Below are 25,383 nucleotides of genomic sequence, written 5' to 3'. Positions count from 1 at the left end.
TCTGAGGGGCCACAAGGGCAGTTCCTAGCTGACCTCCTCTGGGAGTCTTTTGGAGGGCTCTAGTTGACAGTACTTTCTCCCACCTCTGAAATTTATTGTCCATAAGGTTCATATTCATGGTCACGTTTATTGTTATTATTTTTAAAACCTGGGGTGGCTCTGTGTTTTTTTGTTTCGGGACCCAATGCTCTTTGGAACCAGACTCAAAAGAGTCTGGTCTTTACGTGGCCTCCAGTGCCAACATGAAGGAGCTCAGTCAAGGTAGGTTAGCTGTTGGCTGGTTGACCCTCTCCTCCAAGTGCTGGTGTCTCAGTCTTTGATGTGGTGACTTGTCTGGAGCTCTGATGGCTGAGCATTTGGGAGCTGCTGAGTTGGGCATGTCCCGGCATGATGGGGTGAATAGGACACATGAGGAAGTACCTGTCCCGGTGAGGTGAAGACATCAGGGGCCTGAATGACTCTACAGGCTAAGAGAATGCTTGAGGGGGATGTTGTGGAAATGGCAGAGATCAGTGAGTTTTATTCAGAAAGTCTCTTTGGGAGAGGAAAGTATGAAAGAGGTAGAAAGGAGAGAAGGGAAGGGCTAAGTAGAGGATGAAGGACGCTATCCAGCTGGGATAGACTTGGCAGAGGGTGAAGATGCTAAAGTACCTTCATCTGCAGGTGAGGACCCAGGTGTGAGCCGCCTGCAGATCTTGTGTCCAGGAGGGTCCCTGGCAGTGGTAACTATTCACTCTATACTCTGAGGATTGTACCCACCCCACTATTACCCTTTCCCATGCCCCCCAATCTCTAGGCCAGATCTTACATTTCACTGTGATTTTTAGGCCCAGCCTGACCTGTGCTTCTGCAACATGGCCTGACACCAAGCTCAGGTCAGATCAGCTTTGCTCCACGCCCTTGATGTCCTCCCTGGGGCTAGAGCTGCCTTTGAAGTTGATAGAGAGAAGATTGGTGATCTATGTGCTGAGTCTAGGTCTCCCAGCCATCAATGAGGTGGGGGAGGATATCCACTTTGAGCCCTTTTTGGGGACTGAGGTAGTGACACTGTAGTTGTCAAAACTTAGGTTTTTCATCCCTGAATGCTGTGTGAGGCTGACTGAATCGCCAGGCATCTCTGGGCTGCAGGGTGGCAGCATTGCTCAGCTCTAGGGACCACCATTCACTGCACTCCTGGAGCACAACTCTAGGTGGTGCCGTTCACATAGAATTCAGCGTCCATGGCAGCCCCTCCCACCCACCCCACGCTGTGTGACAGTGTGCTGCCATCATGCCCTTTTTGGGTCAGGGTTCTCTTTACCTGCCCAAGCTGGTCAACCTGAGAACCAGGAATATTCAAGTGAAGCTTTGCCTGGAGACGGAGAGATGAATGACATGATCTTCGAAGTTAAGTCCTCATGAGAAATGGGCACCAGGAAACCAGAGCTGTCTCTCGGAACCACAGGACCAGGGCGCAGTATGCAGTCTCAGAGTAGGTAGCAGAGAAAAGACAAATTCAATCCGTCAGGGAAGGAACACTGCCTTAAACCCCTAGATTGAAAAGGATAACCCATATGTATAAGCACCCAATGGGGTTGGTGCTTAGTAGGTGTGCAGTTCATATGGGAGTGAGAGTCAGTGTCTACATTCCAGTCTCCAGGTTTGGGGGTTCTTGGAGGCAGAAAGGCATGGGAATTTGCTGAAATCTGAAATGGGATCCTGACCCAGATGGGGGTCAGGAATTCGTTTCCTTCCCTTTTTCTTCTTCTTAGGGAAATCTTAATTCACTGTTTAGGATGAAAAATAACAACCAGATGAACGAAAGAAGGATCATCAGGAATGATAAATAATATACTCCAGATGTGGCTTCAGAGCACTGCATCTGAATGAGCATTGCTGCCTCCATGTAGTCACCTTGAGGGGAGACCCCTGATCTCCAGCAAGGCTGCAGTGACACAAGTTTCTGTAACTCCTCTTTTGGAATAGTCTTCAGGGTGTGTGACTCAGTTTTTGAATGTCCTTATTGGTGACAAATCTTCATCCTTTGCTTTTTGGGAATCAGTCAAAAAATCGTTAATAATAGTTGTCTTGAATATTTTGTAAGATGGTTATCAAGTCCATATTTAAAGGAGACTTTGCAGAAATGTTTTAATCAATAGAGGTACATAGGAGATAAGTGTATGTCCTCCTAAGGTAACTGGAAGGACAACCCTGGTTAGTTCTCCCATGTTTGTTTAAAGAAGCTAATCGCAGATATGTATCCGTTGTATTCTGTATAATAAAATACACGTATTATGATGTTGACGGCTCTATGCTAACCACTTCCTTCTCCTCTTCTTGCTATTATGAATTAATGCCTCGACGATGTAAAATGCATTTGCTTTTGCAAAGGGAGGGAGGGAACAGAGGTATAGGGAAGACCCAAGTGAAGAACTGCTACAATTATCCGGGGCAAAGTTTTGGATCCCCAGCTACACTCAAGTTGCCTAACTCTGCACTCCTCTCTGGACTAGTTCTGTGTTCATTCTTCCAGAGGCTTTGGTCAGCTGGGCAGTGTGAACAGCGCTTTCGGGGGAAAAATTCATGTCGTAGCTGGGCTCCATGTCATTCACCTGAAAAATCATCACTAAGAGAGAGAACCTGCTGTTTCGTGAATTACGTTAAAATGTGTTTTTCACAACAATTGAGGGGGTGAGGATAAAATCAACCACATGAATGTATACCACAAACCTGTTTATAACAATTATTAGTTAACTTAAATGAAGACCTCTCCAGTGGAAGTTTCCAGGGAGATTTCCTTTCCTGCAGGAAGACCAGGAAGAAATAGCTGAGCACCAGATCAGGGAGACTGAGGGTCAGTCTCAGGGCTACTTGCCTGCCTTGAGCAGGCGCACCTCTATCCATTGTGGAGATTCCTGTCTCTGGGTTTGAGTTGGGGGTGATCGCCTGGGCTGAGGGGCGAAGGGTGGGGTGAAATGACCTCCAGGAGGCCTAACCAGGCGGAACGCCTCATGCTCCTTCGCTGATAGACCAAGCAGCAAATCAGGAATTTATTAGGAGCTGAGACTCATTTTCCCACCCTTTATAGCCCTGATGATTCCGAGCCAAACTCTGGCAAGGGGCTTCCTCGTGGTTTTAATTAGACAATTAATTTTTTATTGGGTCGTTTGATTTCCGGAGCCGATTTCACTCTCCCTCTTGGCCCCCACCTGCCCCCCAGCTGTGAACGGCCAAGGGGAAACAGGGGGATTCAGGGAGGGTGCAGAGAAAATAAATGCTGTCTGCCTTTGAGCAGATTTAGGCGTCAGGGAGTGGGGGAGGAGGTGGGGATCCCTCTGCCACCCTCAGCTGGTCCAACCCCAGAGACACTATCCAGAGCTCAAACCTGGGCTTGCAGGGCCGGCACAAAGGCTTTCTTAGCTACCCTTCCAAGCTTCTCCCAGGCTGTCGGGCTAATTAGTAACATGGCAGTGGGGGGGAGAGGGGGGAACAGGGCCGAAATACATTAGCAGCATTTCTGTGGTTAATCCTGGCGTGCTTGGAGGCTGTTTACCCTCTACCCAGGGATTAGGAACCTGTTTGAGTTAGAAGGGCAGAGAGAGGCCAGGGCTGGGCTCTGTCCCCCACCTGCTTTTAGGAGCTGGGGCGGGGGCGCTGAGCCAGCAGAAAAAAAGAAGCCTGAGAAACCTGTCTCCAATCTATCTCCCTTATTGATCTCTCTGCCGTCCAGCTGCTGGCCTGCTTTTGAATCTTGATCCTCTCCGTTCTTGCTTCACCCCTGGCCACTGCCCTTGTTGTCAAATATCAGCCTGGCTCTGAAAGGTGGGGAGGAAGGAAGGAGGGAGGGATGCGAGGGTTTAGCAGTGGGGATGAGCCTGGGTGTGGAGGGGCCCCATGTATGTCATACGTGTTCTCTTAGAAGAGGGGGGAGTCACCTCCCAAGATTTCTAACCATCCCCATACTCTACCCTGAAAGGAAGAGAAGGCTAGATTCTAGGAAGAACTTACTTTCAGTAGCAGAAACAAGTAGCTCCTTCTTTAGGGTTTTATGATATGGCAACACCGATATTTTATTGAGAGCAATGTTGCTCAGAGGCCTTGGAATTGCAGGGAGTGAGAGGACTGTTTCCTCAGGTGTCCTGTTGGTGGGGACATTGTCACTTGTTGTTCCAGCACAAATATTCCTGAAAGTGTGCAGACTCACACACACACACACACACACACACACACACACACACACACAGCCACTCAGAACCAAACTGACAGGTATCTACAGACACAAAGTGGTCTCTGAGGGGCCTCTGGGGACAGGGCTCTAGGGCCCCTGCAGGTTGAACAAGGCCCCAAAAAGAATAAGCCAGGTGACCGTTAAAAGGAAGGAGCTCTGATGATGCTCTTTGCCACCCACATTCCCCTTTAGTGTGAGGGCACCACCAGCATTGGTGAATGTGTGAGCCCACCTGCTCCACCCCCACTGAGGGACTGGGGAGAGCATCAACTTCCCTTGGGGCCCAGGACTGAAAGAAACAGTAGCACAGATTTATACTGGATTATGAGGGACACACAGATAAACGGACCCAGAGATCAAAGAGCCCCCAGAAGCTTAGTGTGCAGACATTTGGATCTAGGATTTGTTCTGTAAACAGATTTTCTTCTTTTTCTGGGAAAACTCACATTGAGTGATTCCTCTGCTAGGGCTCCAGGTGGTTCCATGCTGGGATCCAGGGGACAGCCCCAGAATGGGCCTTCTTGGGACACAGTCCTGCCTCCTGCTGGGGGATATCTCTGACAGCCTGCCTGCTACCTCCCAAGCTCTGTTGAACCGTATTCAGAAATCCATAGAAGCAAGGGATAGAAAAGAGGTGAAGGCAGAGCAAGCGCTAGGTTTTCTATTGACATCTGTGCTTCCATGTGGCTCCGAGGCAGGGTGAATTCAGACCTTCCAGGACTCAGAGCACTGGGTGAAGGGGTGCAGTGTGTGTGTGTGGGGGGATCCTGAGCAGGGCACCTCTGGGATAGTGGGAACAAAGAGACCAGGAGCGTAGGCAAACCTCCTTCAGAGAGGTCATGTGTGTGTATGTGTGTGTGTGTGTGTGTGGGGGGGTGTCAGCGTCCATCTGTGGGGAGCTGGAGAGAAAGAGAAATGGTGAAAATAGGAGAAAAAGAAGAAATAAAAATGAACGCACTGAAACAGAGAAAGAGAGAGCAAGCTAACAGATTCACACAAAGACAGGCTGAGAAACACCGTGTGAGTTTGGGAATCTGGTGGCAGGCAGCAGGAGGCGGGGAAGGGAGAGGCTCGGGAGGGTCAGCAACCAAAACGATTGGCCAGGCTTGGCCAGGCTTCTGCCTGGGAAGGTGGGCAGGGAGGCAGGAAGGGAAGGGGGCTGCAGAGAAAGCTCCCACTTGCCGGGCAGTGGAGAAGGGCTATGATGGAGCCTGCCTCTCCCAGCTCCCAAGCTAACAGCATTTTTCCCTCTGCCCTCTCCCTCAGCCCAGGGCTGAGATTGACGGGACTGCAGCTTCTCTGGGTCCTGGGTGGATTTGAATAATTAAGTCATCTGGATTCTTATGATTTACCATTTTCAATGATAAATAGACAGCGCCCAAGCCAGCCAGTTGGCAAAACTCTGGCTGCTAGTTATAATTTGTCAAGCTGCCAGCAGATTCATGTTTTATGCTAATGGAGAGAGACTCATTGACTAGGGGGAGTCAGTGACCGGGTCAGCTCTTTCCTCAGGCACCCCAGAGGTCGAGAGGTCGGGGGAGAAAGGCCGAGGCCGGTATGGATTTTCTGTAAGGGTCAGTGTAATTTTATAATAATTCAGCGGGTACACTCACTCCTGCATACACAGGAGTCATGTATACAGAGAAATGTTCAGAGTTGCATGCACCCCCAACACGTACACGCACATGCACACGCACCTGTGCAGGCGTCTGGGCACAGGGCACGCGCGTCTGGGCCCAGGGCACGCAAGTCTGGGGCAGAAACACTTATCCACCCCCCTTCGGCTCACTTACACATGCACAGCCTTGCTGTCACCTTCAGGCATGAGATTACAAGGCAAACTGGAAGCCTGCTCAGAAATGCAGAGAAGCCTATCACCCTCACCCTCACCCTCCCAGCCCAGCACCCACCAACAATGCACACCTCAGAGACAGGGAGGGGCTTTTGGAGGGGTCCTGCCCACCATCCCAAACCCTTTATTTCAGGGCTTTTCCCATCTGTTGAGACCAGTGCATGCCTCTCCCTCCCTTGGGGGAAAGAAAGGAGCCCCAGGACAGTCCTGTTTTTTGAATGACTGGGTCTGGGTAGCTGGAGCTGGGAAGACAGAGGCTCTAAGGCCTGGCACATGGGAGGCTGCAATCAAAATCACCTGAACCCAAACTTTCTTTTCCATTGATTTGTTTATTTATATATTGTCCACACTCATTGAAGCCTCGCACTGGCAAGAATCTTTTTTGACAGTCATGACAAGCTGAGGTAGAGACAATGCTTTGCACATAGTACATACTAAATAAATATTAGTGGGATGAGAGCTGAAGCTACTGACTTCTCGATGGAGCACATTGCTCATTTCCCGGCTAGTCCTCCACCTCAACAAACCTTTACATCATCATTGGTTTGAGAGGCCAGCGAAGAGGTACAGGTCTGGGTGAAGACCAACTATTCCTTGTTGCAAGAAAATCAAGGACCTTGGGTGTAATAAGAAATGATCATTTTATACCAATTGAAGCAATCTGGTCTCGTTTTGACCCCCAAATGCCCTCAAAATGGATCAATGAGCAAGGGAGGCCTGAGGAAGAAACATCAGCCCTTCCTCCTGCCCGGAAGGGAATTTGAATTTGCTTTGAGCAGCTTATGAGCAGGGCCGGAAGCTGTAGTTCTTTACCATCAGCAAGCAGCTTTAAGGTTTGGCGGGGCTGTGGGGATGGCTTAGGGGCATGGGGAGAAACATTTCATTTCCCTGTCCCCTACCACCCCCGAATGAGAAACACAAGAGCAAACCGAACAGAGAAGAGGCAGAAGCAGCAAGGAGAGCTCAAAGGCAGAAGCTGCTTCCAGCGTCAGACTCCAGCAGGCGGCTGCAGCTGTTGACTGCGCTGAGATTCCGGGTCCTGCGAAGTGAACTGGGCTCCCTCTTTCCCCGCTGGGCCAGGTAGGGGCAAGGGAGCTGCTCTGGGCAGATAGTCTGTATCTGCTCCACCAAGGCCTGGCGTGAGTGACCACCCTTCTTTGCTGAGCAGATGTAGGTGGCGGTGGGCCTGGCTAGTCAGTGTTTTTCCTTAGAGAGATAGCCAAGAGCCAGAATCGAACAGCCTCTCCATCCAAGGGCCAGAGGACCCCTAAATGCATGGGGAATAGGGAAATAGGTTTTACTTATTTAATAGTTTGAGGTGCTGACCTGGCATCCTGACCTCACCTTCCTGTACAAGGCGAGCTCCTACAGACCCTCACTTACCCTGGGAGAGCTACAGCTTTGGGGGCACCAGCAACTCCACCCCCATGGGCAGGGGCAGGCCTGCAGATGGCTGGCGGTGAGAAAGGATTTTCTGGGGTGAGCCACAGGAATGTGACAGCAATAATCATGATTGATACAGAAACAAGTTGATTCATCCTGCACCTGATCATCAAAGCTTAACTCCCCATTTTGCCCCTTACTTTCAATCCCAATATTTGCATCCACATAATGAACTCCTGAGGGTAGGGCATATGTTAGCTTGCCTGAAAGTCTCAGAGCAAAACCTCTGGGATACAAAGATAATACAAGAACCCCAGCTTCGACTAGATGGAGAGGGTGGGGGGAGAGAAAGAGAAGAAAAAAGAAAGGAAGAAAGAAAGAGAGGGAAAAGAAAAAAGAAAGGAAGTCAGAAAGAAAGAAAGAGAAAGGAAGAAAGAAAGAGAGGGAAAAGAAAAAAGAAAGGAAGGAAGAAAGAAAGAAAGAGAAAGGAAGAAAGGAAGGAAGGAAGAAAAAGAAAGAAGGGAGCAAGAGAGAGAGAGGCAGAAAGAAAGATAAATGAAGGGGAAAAGCTCAAGAAAAGGGGAGGAAAGCTAAAAAGCAATGCTGGAAAATGCAGGACTGAGGCCCCCTAAGGGGGAACTACAAGGTTTACTGTGGACGTGGCTTTCCAGCTGGTTGGAGAGTCCTTTAGCCCATCCTCAAGGTTTATGTTATACTTGGAAGACCATGCTGACCTCAGTGACCTGCCCATCCCACTTTTGGGAAACAAAGGAGTTATCTGATTGGCTCTAACTGGGCAGTTGCCCCCAGAGCACTTGAATGGGGCGTGGGAGTGTAGATCCAACAGGTTATGACACACAGCCACCCCAAGCTGAGCTCCTTCACAGGCTGAATCTAAAGCCACTTTGCTAATTAATCTCTTTGTGTGTTCAGTGAAATATACTGCTAACCTAAAGTCCACTTGCCCTAGTAGGAAACGTCCTCAGTCTCTTTCAAGACTGAGATGCTTTCTCTGGCTCTTCCAGCATTTGCAAACCTCATGCCAAGCTCTTCACAGATTAATCCAACCCCTCCTGGCATGGAGCAACCCCTTGGCCTGGAAGGTAGTTTTCTGGGACAGGGATGAAGATCAGGATGGCAAAGGAGGAAGATTTTTTCTTCTCACTAAGGACGAAAAAGAAGATGCCCTTCCCAGAGAGGGCCAGGCCTTATCTTCACCCCTCTCACCTGCACATATTCAGGCAGGTTTACCAAGATTACAGAAGGACCCTCCAGTGCAAAGGGCTCATTTGACATGTGACCAAACTGAGGCCCAAGGTTTCAGAGGCAGAGCATCAGCAAAGAACAAAGCATTCCAGTCACCAGTCAGCCTTGGCCAGCAGGGACAGAGTGGAGGTGCTAGGGGCAACAGGAGAGGGGACAACCTAGGAGAGGGGTCCACCACCTGCTCCTCTTTCAGCTGCCTCGTCTGCTTCATGTGCTAGTTTTGGAACCAGATCTTGACCTGCTGAGCATCAAGGCTAGCCCAGCTGAGGCAGGTGCAGCTGCAGGAGAAACTCCTTCAGCTTGGTCAGCTGCTCTGCCAGAGAAGCTGGTCGCAGGAGGCCTGGGGTGGGCACTGGAGCTGGGGGAATGGTTGTGGTAAGCCAGGGCCACAGCAGCCCTGTGAGCAGCCCTGTGGGGCAACTGGGTACCTGGGAGACCCTGCCTCAGCCTTACGGGGTCTCTCCCTGCCCACCCTCCTCCCTACACCTTCCCTGCCTTATGCTCCTCCCGAATCGTTCTCGCTCTCCTTGTTTTCTTTCCTCTTTATCTCTCTGTATCTTTACTTCTCACCTTTTCTTCCTTATTTTGATCTCTTTCTGCCCTACCTTCACTTTTTTTCTCTCTATATATTCTTCTCTTCCTTCATCTTTCCTTCCTTTTCCACTTTCTCCTATCTTTCCTCCTTTCTTACCTATCTCTTTCTCTCTTCCATTTCTTTTTCTTTTACTTCTCCTTCTTTTACCTCTCTTTTTAACAACTTCCTAGCTCCCATCCTTTTATTAATTTGTTTTCCCTTTCCCTATTTTTTCTTTCTTTCTTTGTTTCTTTCTGCTTTTTTCATCATAAAACTAATACTGCTTCTTCTTTCTGTCCTTTGTCACTATTCCTTCATGTTGATCTCTCTCCCAGCCACCCTCCTGAGGTCCCTTCCTCTGCCTCCAGCATTAGGGCTTTCTCAAATCTTTTCTTCCCTCACCAGACTTTTCTCTTTGTTGTTCTCATTCTCAATTTTTCCAGTCCTTTGTGCTGTTTCCCCAGCCTTCTTTCTATCTTCCTTTGTTTCTAAATCCTCTCTCTGCAACAGGCACATGGTGTAAAACTGCCTCCTCCCCAAGTCAGGGCCTCTGTCCTGTGTCAGCAGCCATCTTCCATGCCCTTCTTTCTCATCTTCCCTCAGTCTGGGGTTCAATCTCAAGGGCCCAGGCATGGGGCTGTTCCCCCTAGTTGAGAAGTCAGGGCTGGGTCCACAGCTCCCCACTACAGGCTTAGGGAAGTCTTGCCAAACTGTCATTCTGTCAATCTTAATAAACAAGAGAAAGAGGAAGAGAAGAAAGGAAAGCATAAAGGAGAAACCACCCCACAGATTGTGGGGTGCAGGGTGGGGGCTGTTGGGAAGGCAGGGACAAAAAGGACTGGCTTCATCCAAGAGGGAGGGGGCAGAGCCCAGAGGCGGATGCCTTCTTTTAGCGCACCCAGAGCCCAGCAGCCTACAAAAGAAAACCCAGGCCGCTCGGTGTAGATTTTGGGGTTGCGGAGGGATGAGACCTTCCAGCCAACTCCTCTGGGCTGGAGAGGTGAGCAGCGTCCCAGGATGGGAGGAAAAAGGGCTTAGATCTGTTCTGAGTATCAGTCGCCTTGTTGTCTGTCTCCTGGACACGTCGTTCTCAAGGCCCAGTGTTAGGTAGACCACTGCTCTAGGCAGTACCGGCTGTGGCCTCCTAAACCTCTCAGCTAGGTGGGCCCAATTCTGGGGCTCCAGTAGGAGCAGGTGCTGGGGAAGCTGCTGGATTACCTGCAGAAAAACCTCGGGCGCAGTGAAAACAAAGGCCTGAGCGGTTTTGCCGCTCCTGACTGAGCAGAGCCAAGCGGCCTATGGAGGTGGAGGTGCGGGCAGGATAGAGGCCGCAGAGACCACGGTGTCGACGTGGGAATTTTCTCTCCTGGGACCCACAGCTCCACCTGGCCTATTCCAAAAAGTGTTCCAAATGGGCTACCGCCGCCTGACCGGCTCCTCAGGGCCGCACCGCTGCGTAGACTCTCTGCCCAGGCCCGGCCTCCAGAGCTCCCGGGTCCCCACCAGTGCACCTGCTGAGGCCTCGCCCTCGCCCGCCTTCCCAGATCATCCGCAGGCTGGCCGAGCACCAACCCGGCCTGCCCACGCCCCCCACTCTGCCCAGGTCCCCCAGTTCAGCCGTGCCCTCTGAACTCACCCTCTGCCCTTGACTCCCTTTTCAGATCCTCCTCCATCTTTTCCTTCCGGGACTTTTCGGGGGGGGGGGGGGGGGCAATCTCAGCCCCGAGACTGGGCAGGGGGCTCTTTTCCTGCCCTCTTTTGTGAGCTGGAAAAAGTAGGAAGGTTGTTTTGGGGGCGGCCAGGGGGCGGGGGGCAATTCCTTGACTCTATTTTAGGAACATGGGTCTCTGAGTCAAACTGGATTTAAAAGAAGATATTTGGGAGTCGTTCCTTCTCTCGTGTCACTCCTAACTTAAAATGAGCTAAAGGTCCCGGGGGTAGCTGAGGCTGTCCCCAGCTGGGGCTCTGGGCCGGTACCCCACCCCCCACCCGGGCGGAATCAGGACCTGCTATTTTCGGCTCCTGCTTCTCTCCGGTCCGCCGAGACCCCTCTGATGATCTCTAAGCGTCTCTAAGGGTTTGCTGGGGTCAGCAAGTTCGGGACCAGCCGGCTTTTTCTACCTCAGCCCTGATTGGGAAAGCAGCAAACGCACCCTTCCTTTGGTATAGGAAGCAGAGCGCTCCTCCGTCCCACTTTAAACCTCAAGCCCCAACTCTGCTCCTTTCTCTATTTCTCCTGAAAAACTTTTCTAAAGTTCCCGCAAGTTGCGTTTGGCGACAGAAGTAATCATCTTCAGACTCTTTGGGTCTCTAGGCCGCCAATTTCTCCCGTCCTCCCGTTTCAGAAGCAACCCTTCTCTTTCCTCAGCCAACTGCCACCGTAGTCCCCAAACTCAGGGCAGGAGAGCTGCTCTGGCCCCACGCTTGTGACAGACGCCCAACCCCAGCTCTAACGCCTCTGAGTTGGCAGATTAGCATCTGCCTTCAGGGGAAAGGGGATGGAGTAAGAAGGAGAGAGATAGACAGAGGGAGAGACAGATTGTTTTCAGGCTAAAGCTCAGCCCTCCCGGGCCCAACTCACCTGCTCCAGATAGGCTCCTCTTGATTTTTATCCACTCAAAAGTTTGTCCTTTTCTCAAACGGTCCCAGGAGGGGCTCAAACTCGGCCGTCAGGATGGGGAGGGCTTCCCTGAGAGCGCAAGCTCTTGATCCAGAGCGAGCTCCGGGGAGGTAGTAGTCGGGTGCACCTTCCCCAAAGTGGGGATAGAAACAGTGATCCGGAGAGGGGACCTTTAAGCGCCGGGGCAAGGAGCCAGGCTATATGCCTGGGGACTCCCCGGGTTGAGTGAGCTCTATAAAGGGAGTGGCCAGCGGGGCCGGTCCGGCGGAAGAGCTGGAAGGAGAGGACCCTGGGTCCTTGGTGATGGCTCTGGCTTCTTCCAGCTTGTGCCCTCCCCGGTGTGTCCCAGCCCACATTCCCTCGACTCCTTCTGGGGCGGCACTCAGGGCCTGGACAAGGAGGAGTGGGGGAGAAGAGACACCCCCCCCCGTAGCCCCTCCCCAGCCCCCGCGCCACCTCTCCCCCCCTTCTCTGCCCATAGCCCAGGGACAGACAGAGAATTGCAACTAGAAATTCGATCGATTGGTACAAGAGACCACGTGGTCCGGGGCTGGCCAATGACCAGAACGCCCGGGATGAGCTAATAATGGAAGCAATTTGTAACTTTCAGTAGCTCTCTAGGCCTGGGTACCGCAGGGAGCCCGGCTGAGGTGGGGAGATGGGTACCCCTAGTCCTTCCACCCTCCGTATTCGTCCAGGGACACCCGGATCCCCTATTCCTCCTTTCCCCCAACACTCAGACACTGGCAGGGTCGCGTACCCACTTCTGTCCCGCCGCGGCGGCTCCTTAGCAAGGTAAGCTGGTCCTCCACCCCTCAAACACCCCTCCCTCATTCTTTCTGGCACCTTCAAACAGCGTCCCCCTTCCTGCCCCACTAGACAGTTTTAATCTGATTTTTCTTTTAATTGAAAGAAAATTCTTTTGTATTTTTTGTATAATCTATTTCAGATTTGGGGGAAAATTAAGTTCAGATTAATATATTTTTCTTAAGGAGGGTGAATGGTACTTTTTGGATAAAATTTATATTCCCTTGGACAGGAACATCCTACTTATCAAGAGTTTACTTTTCTTTTGGGATGAGTTATACCTTATGTTTTTGTAAGTTTCACTTCTCTGATGATGTCAAATTCACGCGTTTCTCCAACCCTTCTAATTCCAATATTTACAAATAATCACTTAACCGATATCAAGTTTATTCATTTGTTTTTATCCTTCCTCACTAGTTTTTCAGCTGTTGCTGAATCTCCTTGATTTTTTTTTTCTCCTTGGGGTGGATCGAGAGTTTTAGGTTGATTTCTCTTTTTGTTTTGTCAATGAATTTATTGTTTGGGAAACTCTGTGGAGGTGTGAACAAGGTCTCTTTTGATTAATTCCAACCCCTCCTCTTCTGAAGAACAATTCACTTGAAGTGTTTATACATTGTCCTCATTTTAGTTTATTATGTCTCAATTTTGATGTACTGTATTTTCCCTCCTTTTAAAACCCGACCTGTTCTTTAATCTTTTGAATGTTAAACCATTCTAAAAGTTTTTATTTTATAAATTTCACCATTTCGTACGTTTTCTTCCCCTTCCCCAACCCCCTTTGCACTCCAGCCTCCTCCATCTCAGGACCCCCACCGCCAACTTCCACAATTCCCAGCTTCAAATTCGACTAACTCTCCCAGGCAAGGAGGGACTCCTGGGAAGGGGGAAATGTTCCGCTTGGGTCAGAGCCTACACTCAGATTCTAGCTCTGGGCACCTCCAGTCTGACCCCCACCCCACCCCCCAGGCCTGCAAAATCAGGGAGAGCAGAATTTCTGTTCAGCTTTTTATTCTGGGGCTACGGTCTTTCTCCTTGGCTCTATTCTGTGCAACTCTTTGGTCCATAAAGTTGAATTTTTAATTCTCATATTTTCCCTAAATTCTAAGAAAAGTGCAAGCAGGTATTTTTTTTCTCCCCTAAGTGTAAGTAAGCTGTTAGCCCAGGGTCAGCCTGTTAGGTCTCTTATCTCCTGGGAGAGGATTCCCAGAAGAGACACACTATGTTTAGTCCCCCTTTTACTTGTGATTAAGGTGGAGGTGGCAGAGATTGGGAGACCCCATTTTGATCTCTGCTATGTCTTTGAACGGACACAAAAGAGGGAGAGCTTATCACTTCTGGTCAGTGAGGTCTGGCTTAGGGGAGTTTGGGGTACATCCTGGCTCTGAGGACATTCTTTTTAGTGAAATACACCTTTTAAATGGTGTATTGGTAAATGTGATATGGTTTCAGCCTCTTCAGATTCATTGCAGGCACAAAAATCAAATTATGAGAGTAATCTGTTTCCCGAAAATATGCCTCTGGTGACTTTAACCGTTTCTCTGAGGGAAGCAGAACCCAACTGGGCAGAAGTAGAACTGCCACTGCTCCTCCCCTCCTGGTGCTCCAGCTCCGTTGTCACATTGACATTCCAGGCACATTCAGCCCAGCCCCCGTCCCAGCTTCTCCCAAGTATGAATCTAAATTACTATTAATAAGGGGCCGCTCCAAGTTAATTGGCATTAAAAGAATTCATTTCAATTTGTTAATATTAAATGAACGCTCTGCACTTTAGCTCCCTTCTTCGCTCCGGAATCCCAGATGAGTGATGGGCACTGGGGGTGGGGTGGGGGGGTCGAATGAGGATTTCATTTCTGCCGCTCCAGCTCAGCCACTGTGGTGCCTCTCCTGGGGGCAGGAGATCGAGGCACAGTAGGGGCCTGATTGGGGAACGTTGGATGGTCTCTTTGGGTGAAATCCATCTGATTTAGCTGGAGCTGTGGGGGAGGGAAGACGGGAGCAGAGGGAGAGGGACAGAAAGGTTTGGGGGACATTGTGGGGAAGAGGAGGGACTGGGGGGAAAGCAGGGAGAGAAAGGGATAGAAGTGGATAGAAGTAGTTGGAAAACAAGGATTGTGGGCTGTGGGGGTAAAGCAGATTTGTGAAGGAAGGTGCTGGCAGTTCAAAAACCCGCCTAGAGAAGGAGGATCTGGGGGTGAGGGTGGGGTGTGAGGCAAAGCAGCTAGGGATTCTGAAGCTATCAAGCTGTGTGACTTTAGGCAAGCTGCTTAACTTTTCTCTCTGCCTTAAGTTTTTTGGCCTGTAAAACTGGGATAATAATAACAGTATCTATCTCAGGGGGTTGTTTGGGATGAAACGATATACATGCAATGTGTGTTCCACAGTGCTTGGCACATAGAAACAGCCAGTAAATGTTAGCTCTTGTTATAGCATAGTGGCTAGGAGCATGGATTCCGGGCCAGACCTCCTGGTTTTGACTCTCAGCCCTGCTTTATACTAACAAGCTATATGATCATGGACAAGTTACTTAACCTCTCCATACTTCAGCTTCCTATCTGTAATATAGAATTAATAGTACCTAGCTCATAGGCTCTTTTGAGGATTAAATAAGTTAATACATAGGAAGTGCCTACCACAGTGTCAGTCGTGTAGGAAGCTCTGTATAACCATTAGTTATTCTTGATGTTGCTTTTCTGGTCTGGGAAGTTTGGAGATAGGGGCATGGAATCTCTTAGAGGTTGAGAGCTCCACAAATTCCTTGAAACTGTGATCAGATCCACCTTCTCACCCCCATCCCTGAATCTGGTCTAACAACTGGGGTGCATGGGGGTGAAGGCATGTGAGAATGAGCCATGGGATGGGGCCTTTGGAGCTGGGACGCCTGAGTTCTTCCCTGGCCTCTGCTCTGGCTCTTTGGTTGGTAGTCTCCTCTTCGTGCCCACAGACTTCAGGGGAAATCACTGCCTTTTCCCCTGGGAGGGCTGTGATGGGGGAATTACTTTCCTGGTCTAATAGCTCCCTTTGGTAGAGAGTTGGTACCCAGAGCGTGGGTTGGGGGAGATTGGGTGAGACAGAGGAGACTGACCTTTACCAAACCACCCTCTAACTATGGACCAGCCCCCACACACCTGACTTCACTCTAGAGGGTGAGGAAAACAGAGGGCCAAAGAGGTGAAATGGATTGCCAAATACATAAAGCTAGAAAGTGGCAGAGTTGGGATCTGAACTCTGATCTGCCTGATGACAAATCTTAACTCCCTTCCAATGCTGTATACTTTCTGATGGCTGAGGTGGGACACATGTAAAGTTAGGACCAGGACGAGGCCAGGACCATGGGGAGGCTGGAAGATGGGGATGGGCAGTGGGGGTAGGAAGAGGTCAAGTGGGAATGTTTCAGTCAGGGAAGACTTCCTGGAGGAGGACAGTATAGATCAGCGTGCAGATGGGAAGGGAATGAAGATAGGAAGTAAAGAAGAGGGAGGGAGTAATGCATTGGCCAGGTAGGAGAGGAAGAAAGGCCATCCCAAGGCTGGGTGAGGCCAGGGACATGAATCCCAATTGCCTGGGGTTTGCCTTGGATTTGCCTAGCTGGCACCAAGTAAAATCAGTTCCCACTTATTGATGGCCTACTATTACACGTTATCCCATTTAATGCTTACAACAACCCTGACAAGTGGGTTTCTTACTCCTATGTTCCAAAGAGCCAGTTGAAGCTCAGAGAGCTTAATCCCCAATTCAGGTCACACATTTGGTAGCTGGGTTTGCCTGGCACCAAAACCCATGTCTGGGGTGCCTGTAAAGCATGTCTTGCCTTCCATTCCTAGTAGGTCATCCTGCACCCTCACATTGTAGTCACATCTAGTGACTGGTTTTAGCTGTGAACAGGGGTTAGAGAGCGGGATGAAACTGAGTGGGGTGACTGGCAGGCAGTGGGGACAGAAACCTTTCTCACATCCTCATGAGGAAGATGGATAGAAGGGTATTCTCTCTGGAAGGAGGCCTCCAAGTCACTTTCCTGGGACTACTGATCTTGGCATGGATGGCGGGACCTCACTGGGGATCACATTGTTTTCTGGGCTGTGGACTCTGGGAGAGGAAGTGGAAGAGGGAGGTTCAGGTGTGGGTTTGAGCCCTGGGTTAAGACTGTCAGTTGTCCACTAAAGTCACTTCTCTCCTTGTTGCACAAGGACAGAGAGCCTCTCAGCTGGACACTCCACTTCCCAGCTGCCTCTCCTGTGAGGTGTGTCCAGAGGGGAATGTGAGCCAAGCAATGTCATCAGAGCCTTAAGATGTTGGGTAAGTTCTCCTTTTTATGAGCTGGAACAAATGTACCTCAGACTGAGCTTTGACTGAAGTTGAGGAGAAATCCCTAAGAGAGGGTAAATCAACAATATGATAGGAACCCAGGTCTCTGATTGACCAGGTGGATCAGAGCTGCCTGCCGTCCGGGACTGCTCCCTTCCAGACTGTTACGTGAGAAATAAACTTGTTTTCTATATGTGGCTGTGTTTTGGACCCTTTTGTTACAGCAGTTTTGCCATCATCCTTGCTAGTATACCTTCTCACACCAGATTGGTCAGTTCAAACCCACCAGCAGGATTATATCAGATCATGGAATAATTATAATAATAACATTTATTGAGTGCCAGAGATTCCATACATTAGTTTAAATTATCCTTATGACAGTCCTCTGAGATAAGCATCACTATTCTTTCAATTTACAGATGAGGAAACTGAGGCCCAAAGGAGACATGTGCCAACGGACACATAGTAAGCGGGAGAGCTGGGATTCCAACCCACAGAGTGCGCAGAGCTCCAGCGGTTCACCATGACGCAAATCCCTTGTTGAGGACAGAGATGGAGATCGTGTGATGCTTGGCCAAGCTCCTTCACAATCACCACAGGGGCCTGGGCATCTCCCACCCTCACTTCAACCCAAGAAACTCAGCGGGACACACATGTTAGATGCTGGGTTGCTATATAGGTTTTATTTGAAGAAAGGACCCCACAGCTAAAACCGGTTTGAAAACCCCTTATAAGTTCATTCCCCACCTCATCCCATGTTTTATTACAGATAAGACCAAGAGAGAGGAAGTGACTTGCTTAAGCTCATGCACTTTGTTTTTCTGCAAGTTTTCAGAATCCAAGACAAGTTCTCTTCCTACCACCTCAGCTGCCTGAACAGCCCCCAAGAACAAAAATAACTTAAGCTAGGCAGGGGGCCTGTGTCTCCCCCCATAACGCTTTGGGATAGCCAGGCCATGTTTTCATCATTTCCCCTGTGTCCCTCCTGCTGGATATCTGCCTTGGAGACTTTCCTCCCTGGGCCTGAAGAACCAATGAGCAGCGCTGTCATCTGGATGGTCAAACATGCAAAGGAGAGCCAGGGCCACAGGCCAGGCAGGCCAGGGGATCCCTCTGACTCCCTCCAGTCTTCCCACATCTCCCTCCTCCTCCTTTCCTATTAGCCCACCAGGAAGGAGAAGGGGGAACACTATCATAAATTTCCCCTATTTATACAAGGAGACACAATGTTTCTTGTGCCAGAAAAAACACAGAGAGGGAGCTGTCAGGGGAGAAGGGAACCAGCTCCACACTGCCTGAGGCGAATTTATCTTCCCCAGCCGTGCCTTAGGGGCTGCCATAACACTGCCTGTGTGTGACCTGCGGGCTTTGGCTTGGGGGGCAGCCAGGACCAACAGTGCCTGGAATTTGCTTCTGATCACAGCCTTCCTGCTCCATCTCAACTGCCCCTTTCCCTTTTCTCTCTTTTTTTTTTTTAAAAAAACGAGTTTCTTGAGATATAATTCACATCCTGTACAATTCATCATTAAAGTGTATAATTCAGCGGTTTTAGTCCAGTCACAGATATGTGCAACTATTACCATAGTCAATTTTAGAACCCTTTAATTGCCTTAAAAAGAAAGCTCATACCTTTTCATTATCACCCCCTTAACCCCCCACACCCTTTCCAGCCCTAGGCAAACCTTAAATTTGTTTGTCCTATAAATTTCTCTATTCTCGACTTTCATATGAATCATGTACCATGTGGTCTTTTGTGACTCACTTTTTTCATTTTCGTAATGTCTTCAAGGGTCACCCATGTTGTAGCATGTATCAGTACTTCATTCTTTTTTATGGCTGAATAATATTCCATTGTATAGATATGCCATGTTTTGTGTATCCATTTGTCAGTTCATAGACATTTGCGTTATTTCCACCTTTGGGATATTATGATCCTCCTTTCACTCTTATGTCTCTAGACAGCCTGGGTCATATAGAATGAAGTCTAGGGGCAAGAATAAGTGTCTTATATGTGGGAGCCCCCAATATTCATGAAAGCAGGGTCTTGGGTGGGTCATGTCTTCTTTTGTGTTAATGACATATACTGAGCTGGAATAGTCCTCCCTCTGCTAAGTTACTGAGGGGGCAGCTACTGCTTCCATTCTATATCAACTCTGTCTTTTTATCATTATTGTTGTTTGGGTAATTTGCTATACTCCTCAGACTGGGGGACTCAGAGCCTTCTCTGGGGGTTTCTGACACACCCGAGTGGATGAATGGATGTTTTCCCATTAGAAGACATGTCTGGTCTCCAGTGATCCTCCAGTATCTCACAGCTGAAGGGAGGTCTGTGGAGGCTCCAAGGTCAAGGGAAAGTTTTGTCCTAAAACTAAGCCCAGAATGCAGACTTCCTGCCCCCACCACTTTGCCCAGCCCATTTCAGTCTTGGAGACACACTTCAAGCTCCATCCATTCACTCACCCAGCAAGCATTCATTAAACATCTGGAGAACCCAATAGACATTGCCCCTGCCCTCATGAACCTTGCAGTTCTAGTGGTGAGAGTAAGATAAATATAAGTGAGCAAAATAACGGCAAGTTGTATGAGCTCTGTAAACGTATGCTGAATAAATGAACAAGCGAGTACTTACTATGTGCTCAGGAATGCAAATGTAAACAAATCAGAGTTATAAATCACTTTCTGGGGCCATCACCTTTTCTAGTCTGGATGTCAGCACTTACTTCTCCATCCTCAGAGGGGATGGTGTGCAGATAATGCAATATATTAGCTAATAATAGCTACCATATATTGGGCTAGCCATGTACCAAGGGACTTGTATATCGCTCTTCACCCTTTGAATTAGGTATAATTGTCCCATTTTGAAGATGAGAAACACTGAGACTCAAAGATGCTGGCGATTATTTGAAATCACATAGGCAGCATTAAACGGCAGCACATTGGTATGGACTTAGGGGTGTGTATTTGTTTTCAGCCCCCAGCTCTCCATGACAAATACATCTCTTTCTGAGGCCCCAGCACAGAGAGAGCTGGCCACCCTCCCCTATCCTGCCCCTGCTTGGTCCCGGCCCTCCTGTCCAAAGGGAAAGCAGGCTGAGGAGGAGGTGCCAGCTCCTCACTCATAGCTGTGTCCCTGGCTATACCTACCTCATGAATAGGAAGGGAAGGGCCAGTTTTGCTTTCAAAAGCCTTTTCCTGCCAGTCCTTGCTGTGTGGGAGGGACCGTGAGAGGCCTGGATGTTGTCAACCAAAGACCTGAACAAGCCAAAGAGCTGATGATGTTGACAAGAAGGGGACCTCAACAAGGCAGATAATCAGAAGCTGATGACTGACAGCCCTTTAGCACCCCCCACCTCCTGCTAAATCAGGCCTCTTACATGATCTTGATGACGAATAACACACTTTCAACACATTATCGTTTTCACATGCATTAGTTCTCTTCTCCCGGAAACATAAGAGGTATCCAAGGCTGGGCTTATTACAGAGAGAGAAAGTGTGTGGAGCTAGAACCCAAGTGTCCTGCTCCATTTTATGTAATGAAATTTATGTAGGGCTTACTGTGGACCATGTTCTCTGTTAAATATTGCACAACCATTAACTCATCTACTTTTCTCCACCACCACATGAAGTAGGTATTAGTATTAGCCACACTTTTTTAAAGATGATGAAACCGAGGGTAATAATGAAGTGTCTTGCCCAAGGTCGTACAGCCGGCAAGTGGCAGAGCAGGGATGATTAAGCCAGTCATGCAGTCCCAGAGTCTGTGCAGAGTCACTACACCAGGTGGGCTTGGCACAGTGACGACATTTGGGAACTCTAGTTTGTTCTTCTGGTGCCCCTCCCTCCCTTTCCCCCTCCTCGCTCAGTCTTTATGGCCCATTGGAACAAGCAAGCCAGAGCTGTGGCTCCCAGGGTGACGATCCTTCAGCTGCCTCCTTGGCACTGTCATCCCCGCCTCCCATCTCTTGCCAAGGGTTCCAGCCGGGAATACCCCTGACGGTTTGCCATGGATCAAGATTCCTCCGGAGAAAGAGCTCACAGGAAGTCGGCTGTGAGAAATGAAGTAACTCGCTGTTTCCCCTATTGCCTCATGGAGAGGAGCCAAGTGAAGTCACTGCACGTTTGAGCGGGTGCTATCAAAGTTCAGCCTCTGGCCAGTTCGGAGACATATGTGGGCTTGTGTGGCCAGTGACTGAATGGCTGCATGGGAAGTCAGAGGTGGTGGGTGATTGAAATAAAACTTCTGTAGGAGAATTGTGTGTCATTCATTCAACAGTGCTCCCTGGCATGGGCCCAGGGGTGTGCCCATGAGCTGCAAATAGGCTTGTTCATTCCTTTATTTACTATCCACTTACTTATTCAGTAAATTCAGATTGCACCAAAGAGTCACTGAGGTAGGTGTTGAGGATGGACAAGACAACATCCCTGCCCCCACAGGACTCATTCTAGGGGGGGGGCAAGATCACATTAATTTGTACCACAAACTGAGATAGGAGAGTCATTTAGCACCGCCGTTTGACAGCACTTGCCCCAATGCTGTCCATCCCTGTCCTCTTCCCATGCTCAGGTGAACATTGCACAGCCAGAGCGGCCCCCTTACCTTGAGCTCCTTCCTGCCTGGATCTCACCTTTCTTGTGCGAGGGACCATTTATGTCAAAGCAGGAGTCTTGAATCTCCTTCCCTGTTAGTCACTGTTTGGCTGCAGGCAGTGATAAAAGTGGCACTAAGCAGTGGAGATAAGGCTCCAGGGTCAGAAGGGCATCCTGGGGGAAGCGATGGAGATATTTCCTATTGGCTTTCTGTGTTCCTTGGGCTGGGAGGCTGCCTCCCCGCCCCTCCCCCCCCCCCCCACACACACACACACACACACACACACACACACACACACACACACACACACACGCAGAGCCTGCATCACCTGGGCTCCTTACTTCTTGTTTCTAGTCCGGTTTGGCCAGCAGGGGTCCTGGCAAGGAAGGGAGAGAGAAGCCAGGATATGTGTTGCCTGCCCCCTCCTACCTGCCTGCAGTCCTGGCAGGGGTTGTGGTTCCCCAGTGGCAGTAACTTGGCTGGGTGGTCCCTCTCCTCTGACCCCAGCTCGCATCCGGCTTTAGTGGCACCATTTCATTTCTTGCCCCTTTGAGGCTTCCCAGCACCTCATCAGCCCTTACTGTTTCCCTCAATTCCGTCCATGCTTTGAAAATTGCCATGTCATTGAACTCCCTTCAGTGAAGCCCTTTTGAACATGTCATTTGTTTCCTGTTGGAATTCTGACTGGCTCACCTGGGTGCGGAGGAGAGGGGCACCGGGCAGTTTGAGGCTCCAGGTTAGCTTGATTGCCCTTCTCCTGGGCCTCCCAGAGGAAGGGAGGGTTTGGACCAGCGAATGAGTGACAACACTCTACTGAGGGTTTTCATTGATGGATGTTTTCCATTCCCTGGAAAACAGAATCAAGAGATAGTGCGAGCAGTTGCAGCAGGAAGGCTGTGGTTAGGCCAAAGGGAAGGAAATTACTGCTAAGGGCCTGCCCTGCACTGGCCACTCTGACAGCTGTCTCCTTAAACCTTCCTAGACCCTTAATCCTTCCAACTACCTTATTTGACTTAGAGAGGGAAAGGGGGTGTAGGACAGGAACTTCATCTGCCTCAGTCACTCAGGCGATCTAAGAGATTCCCCACTTTGTGATTAACGGATTGGGAGATAAATCTTGGCTTAAGTGGCAGGCAGAGCATTGGGAATCTGGAGCCAGACTGCATGGATGTGAATCCTGGATCCACTTCTGTGTGATCTTGGGCATGTTAGTTGACCTTTCTGTGCCTCCATTTCCACATCTATAAACATAGGGCTGATGATAAGCCACCTACCTCACAGGGTTGTGGGGACAGTTCAGTGAGTAGATAGGAGGTCCTTAGGAGCAGTGCTGGTACACTGGGAACACTACATGTAAATGTTAAAAATGGAACCTCATGCCTTCTCCGTTATTTTCTATCCCTGCCTTCTTCTTATTGCTTCCCTCCCCTGACACCTTCCCAAAGTCCTGAAAAAGAGTAAACAACCACAGGACAGTGCCTTAACAAGCCTGTTGATCTCCAAACCCTTTGCAAGCGTGACTTGCCCTGTCCTGCCCCCAGGCACCACCATTTTGGAGAGAGCACAAGGATCAGAGACACCCAGTTGGACCATCCAAGCCAGGTCCCTATGCCCAGTGGGATCAGCCTTGATGCCTGCAAAATGGCCTTCCCCACCCCCCACCCAGCCCCTTCAACTTCCTGGAGCTGTAGGGGGCCTGGGAGTTCTTGGTAACAGCACATTAAGCCCCAGTTTGTGGGAACTTTAATTTAAACACAAATTAGAGACGGCAAATGACTCTGGCAGCCAGATAAGCCATCCCGGGAGAGCAGGGAATAAGCCAAGAGAATTAGCTGAGGTAAGGCCCGGATTTAAACTACTGTAAATACCCAGAAGCCTGGAACAGGTGAAGGCTGGAGGTCCTCAGTGAAGGACCCCAGAAGCCCCACACCCCAGCTGCCCTGTTCTGGGTTCCATGTCAGCCCCTTTCTCCGCCATTCTCTATATTTTTGGCAAAATTTATATCTGATTCCTGATTCCATCCCTCCCCACTCCCACCCCACTGTGATGGAGAACTCAATGCCTTTACTTTGCTGCTCATCCTTTTCTGTAATCTATTCTGAGAAAGTTCTACTTGTTATCTAACCTCCATCTACTCTATTGTAGTTGGAGCCTAATACATCCTGCTTGGTGGTGGTTCAGGCGTTTTCCGTGGAGGCAGATATGGTGTAGAATGCCGAAAGGCCTGGGCTTACTTCTCTGGGTCTCAGTTTCCTCATTTGAACAGTGAGTATGTAAGAGGATCTCTAAGCCCTGTGAGCTCTGACTTTTCACAGGAGAATTTGAGGACAAGAACACCCCAGGAAGACTCTATTGTTTTATAACTCGGGAATTTTCCACTGTTCTAGAAACACTGTTGGCTATTTGGGGGGGCGGGGGGAGCAGTCAAGCCTGTTTATTCCTTTGTGAGAGGGTTCTCCAGGCTTGGCTTCCACCCCTCCACACACAGCCCAGACCCAGCCCCAGGCCCAGGAGAGAGGCTGACTTTCCAGTTCTGTCAAAGCCTGCTGAGCCCAGCGCTGTGGGGCTGTGGCTGCTTAGATGTTGTCACTGTCCTCTGGGGTGGGAGCGACATATGTTCCCTCTGTCACAGCACCTGTGAGGGTGGCTGAGGGATGGCAACTCTCAAGAGGGCAGAGTTCCACCCTCTCCAGCTGACCTTGAGAAAGCTTATCCTCTCTTCCTGGGAGGCTTAAAGTGAAGGCAGAGGGACACACCATCACAGCCCCAAAGCCTCCACCAAATGGAAGGCTGCTGTCCTTCAGAGAGGATAAAAGAACACACTTTGGCTATGACAAGAGGAAAGAGAGTGAGACCACAAGCAGAACTTTCAGGTTGGAGGTGCTAGAGCAGACTGTGACCTCAAGAGGTCATCCAAAAGGGATGGGTCTCAGAGGATGTCTGTGAGGCCTGGGTCACTGGCAGGGGTGAGGGCAGTGACCCCAAAGGCTCCTGCCAGCCTGTGACTCAAGAGTTCAGAAGGTCCCTACAACTGGCATAGAAGGACCTTGGCATTTTCTCTGGCCCAAGGCCCTTAGACAGAGGTGAGCAGCTGCCACTGTGGCCTGGGGCCCAGCTGTGTCCCCACCTTGCCTGCCCCTCCTGTGTGCCTGGCTGCCCCTGGAGCCCCAGGCCTGCCCGCCATCTGGGCAACTCAGAGGAGAGCCTGCTGCCAAGGGAGTGCCAGGGTTGATTTATAGCCCACAACCTTGGCAGGCTCGGCTGTGTGCCCGGAATCTCCTTTGCTCAGAAGAGAGGCGCGCCTCTTAAAGGGACAGTGCTGAGGAATGCAGGAAAGTCCAGAATGAACACTGAGGCAGGCAGGGGGCTGGCAAGGAAGAGCCCCACCCCTCAGGACTCTGGGTGATTGTCATTCCCTAGGGAAGCTTCTCCACCATCCATCACACCCTCATCATCCACTTCCAGTTGTAGACTTGGCCCAACCGTAGCAAATTAATTTGTTTAACATGAGTCTCTCCTGATAGACTGTAAGCGCCATTAGGGCAGGAATCAGATCTGTTGTGTTCATCCCTATATGTTCACCCAGCACAGTGCTTGGCATGTAACAGAGGCTCAATAAGGACTTGTCAAGCATAAGAAAAAATAAATAACGTCCTTGCCCAGGAGGCTGGGGGAGGGCCATGTGCCTTTCCATAGCCTGCCATGGTTTTTAAGACTCTGCACACCTCCCCCTCCCCCCAGGATCTCTCTTTGAGGACGCTTCCATGTCAACTGGAACCAGTGG

General features: G+C 49.9%; 1 protein-coding gene across 1 annotated transcript in view; it reads left to right on the top strand.

Moving 5' to 3' along the window:
* The window catches only part of SMUG1 (single-strand-selective monofunctional uracil-DNA glycosylase 1), a 63,961-nt gene extending 44,262 nt beyond the window's left edge, over nt 1-19,699 (top strand). Inside the window, exons 5-6 of the mRNA XM_019659764.1 lie at nt 16,894-17,002; nt 17,431-19,699. Of these exons, the coding sequence (XP_019515309.1) occupies nt 16,894-16,994 (101 nt within the window). The 3' untranslated portion in view covers nt 16,995-17,002; nt 17,431-19,699. The remainder of the gene's footprint in view (nt 1-16,893; nt 17,003-17,430) is intronic.
* Nucleotides 19,700-25,383: the final 5,684 nt, after the last annotated feature.

This window comes from Hipposideros armiger, unplaced genomic scaffold (assembly GCF_001890085.2).
Source record: "Hipposideros armiger isolate ML-2016 unplaced genomic scaffold, ASM189008v1 scaffold_303, whole genome shotgun sequence".
NCBI classification, from domain to species: domain Eukaryota; kingdom Metazoa; phylum Chordata; class Mammalia; order Chiroptera; family Hipposideridae; genus Hipposideros; species Hipposideros armiger.
This window is presented reverse-complemented; position numbering and strand designations above follow the sequence as displayed.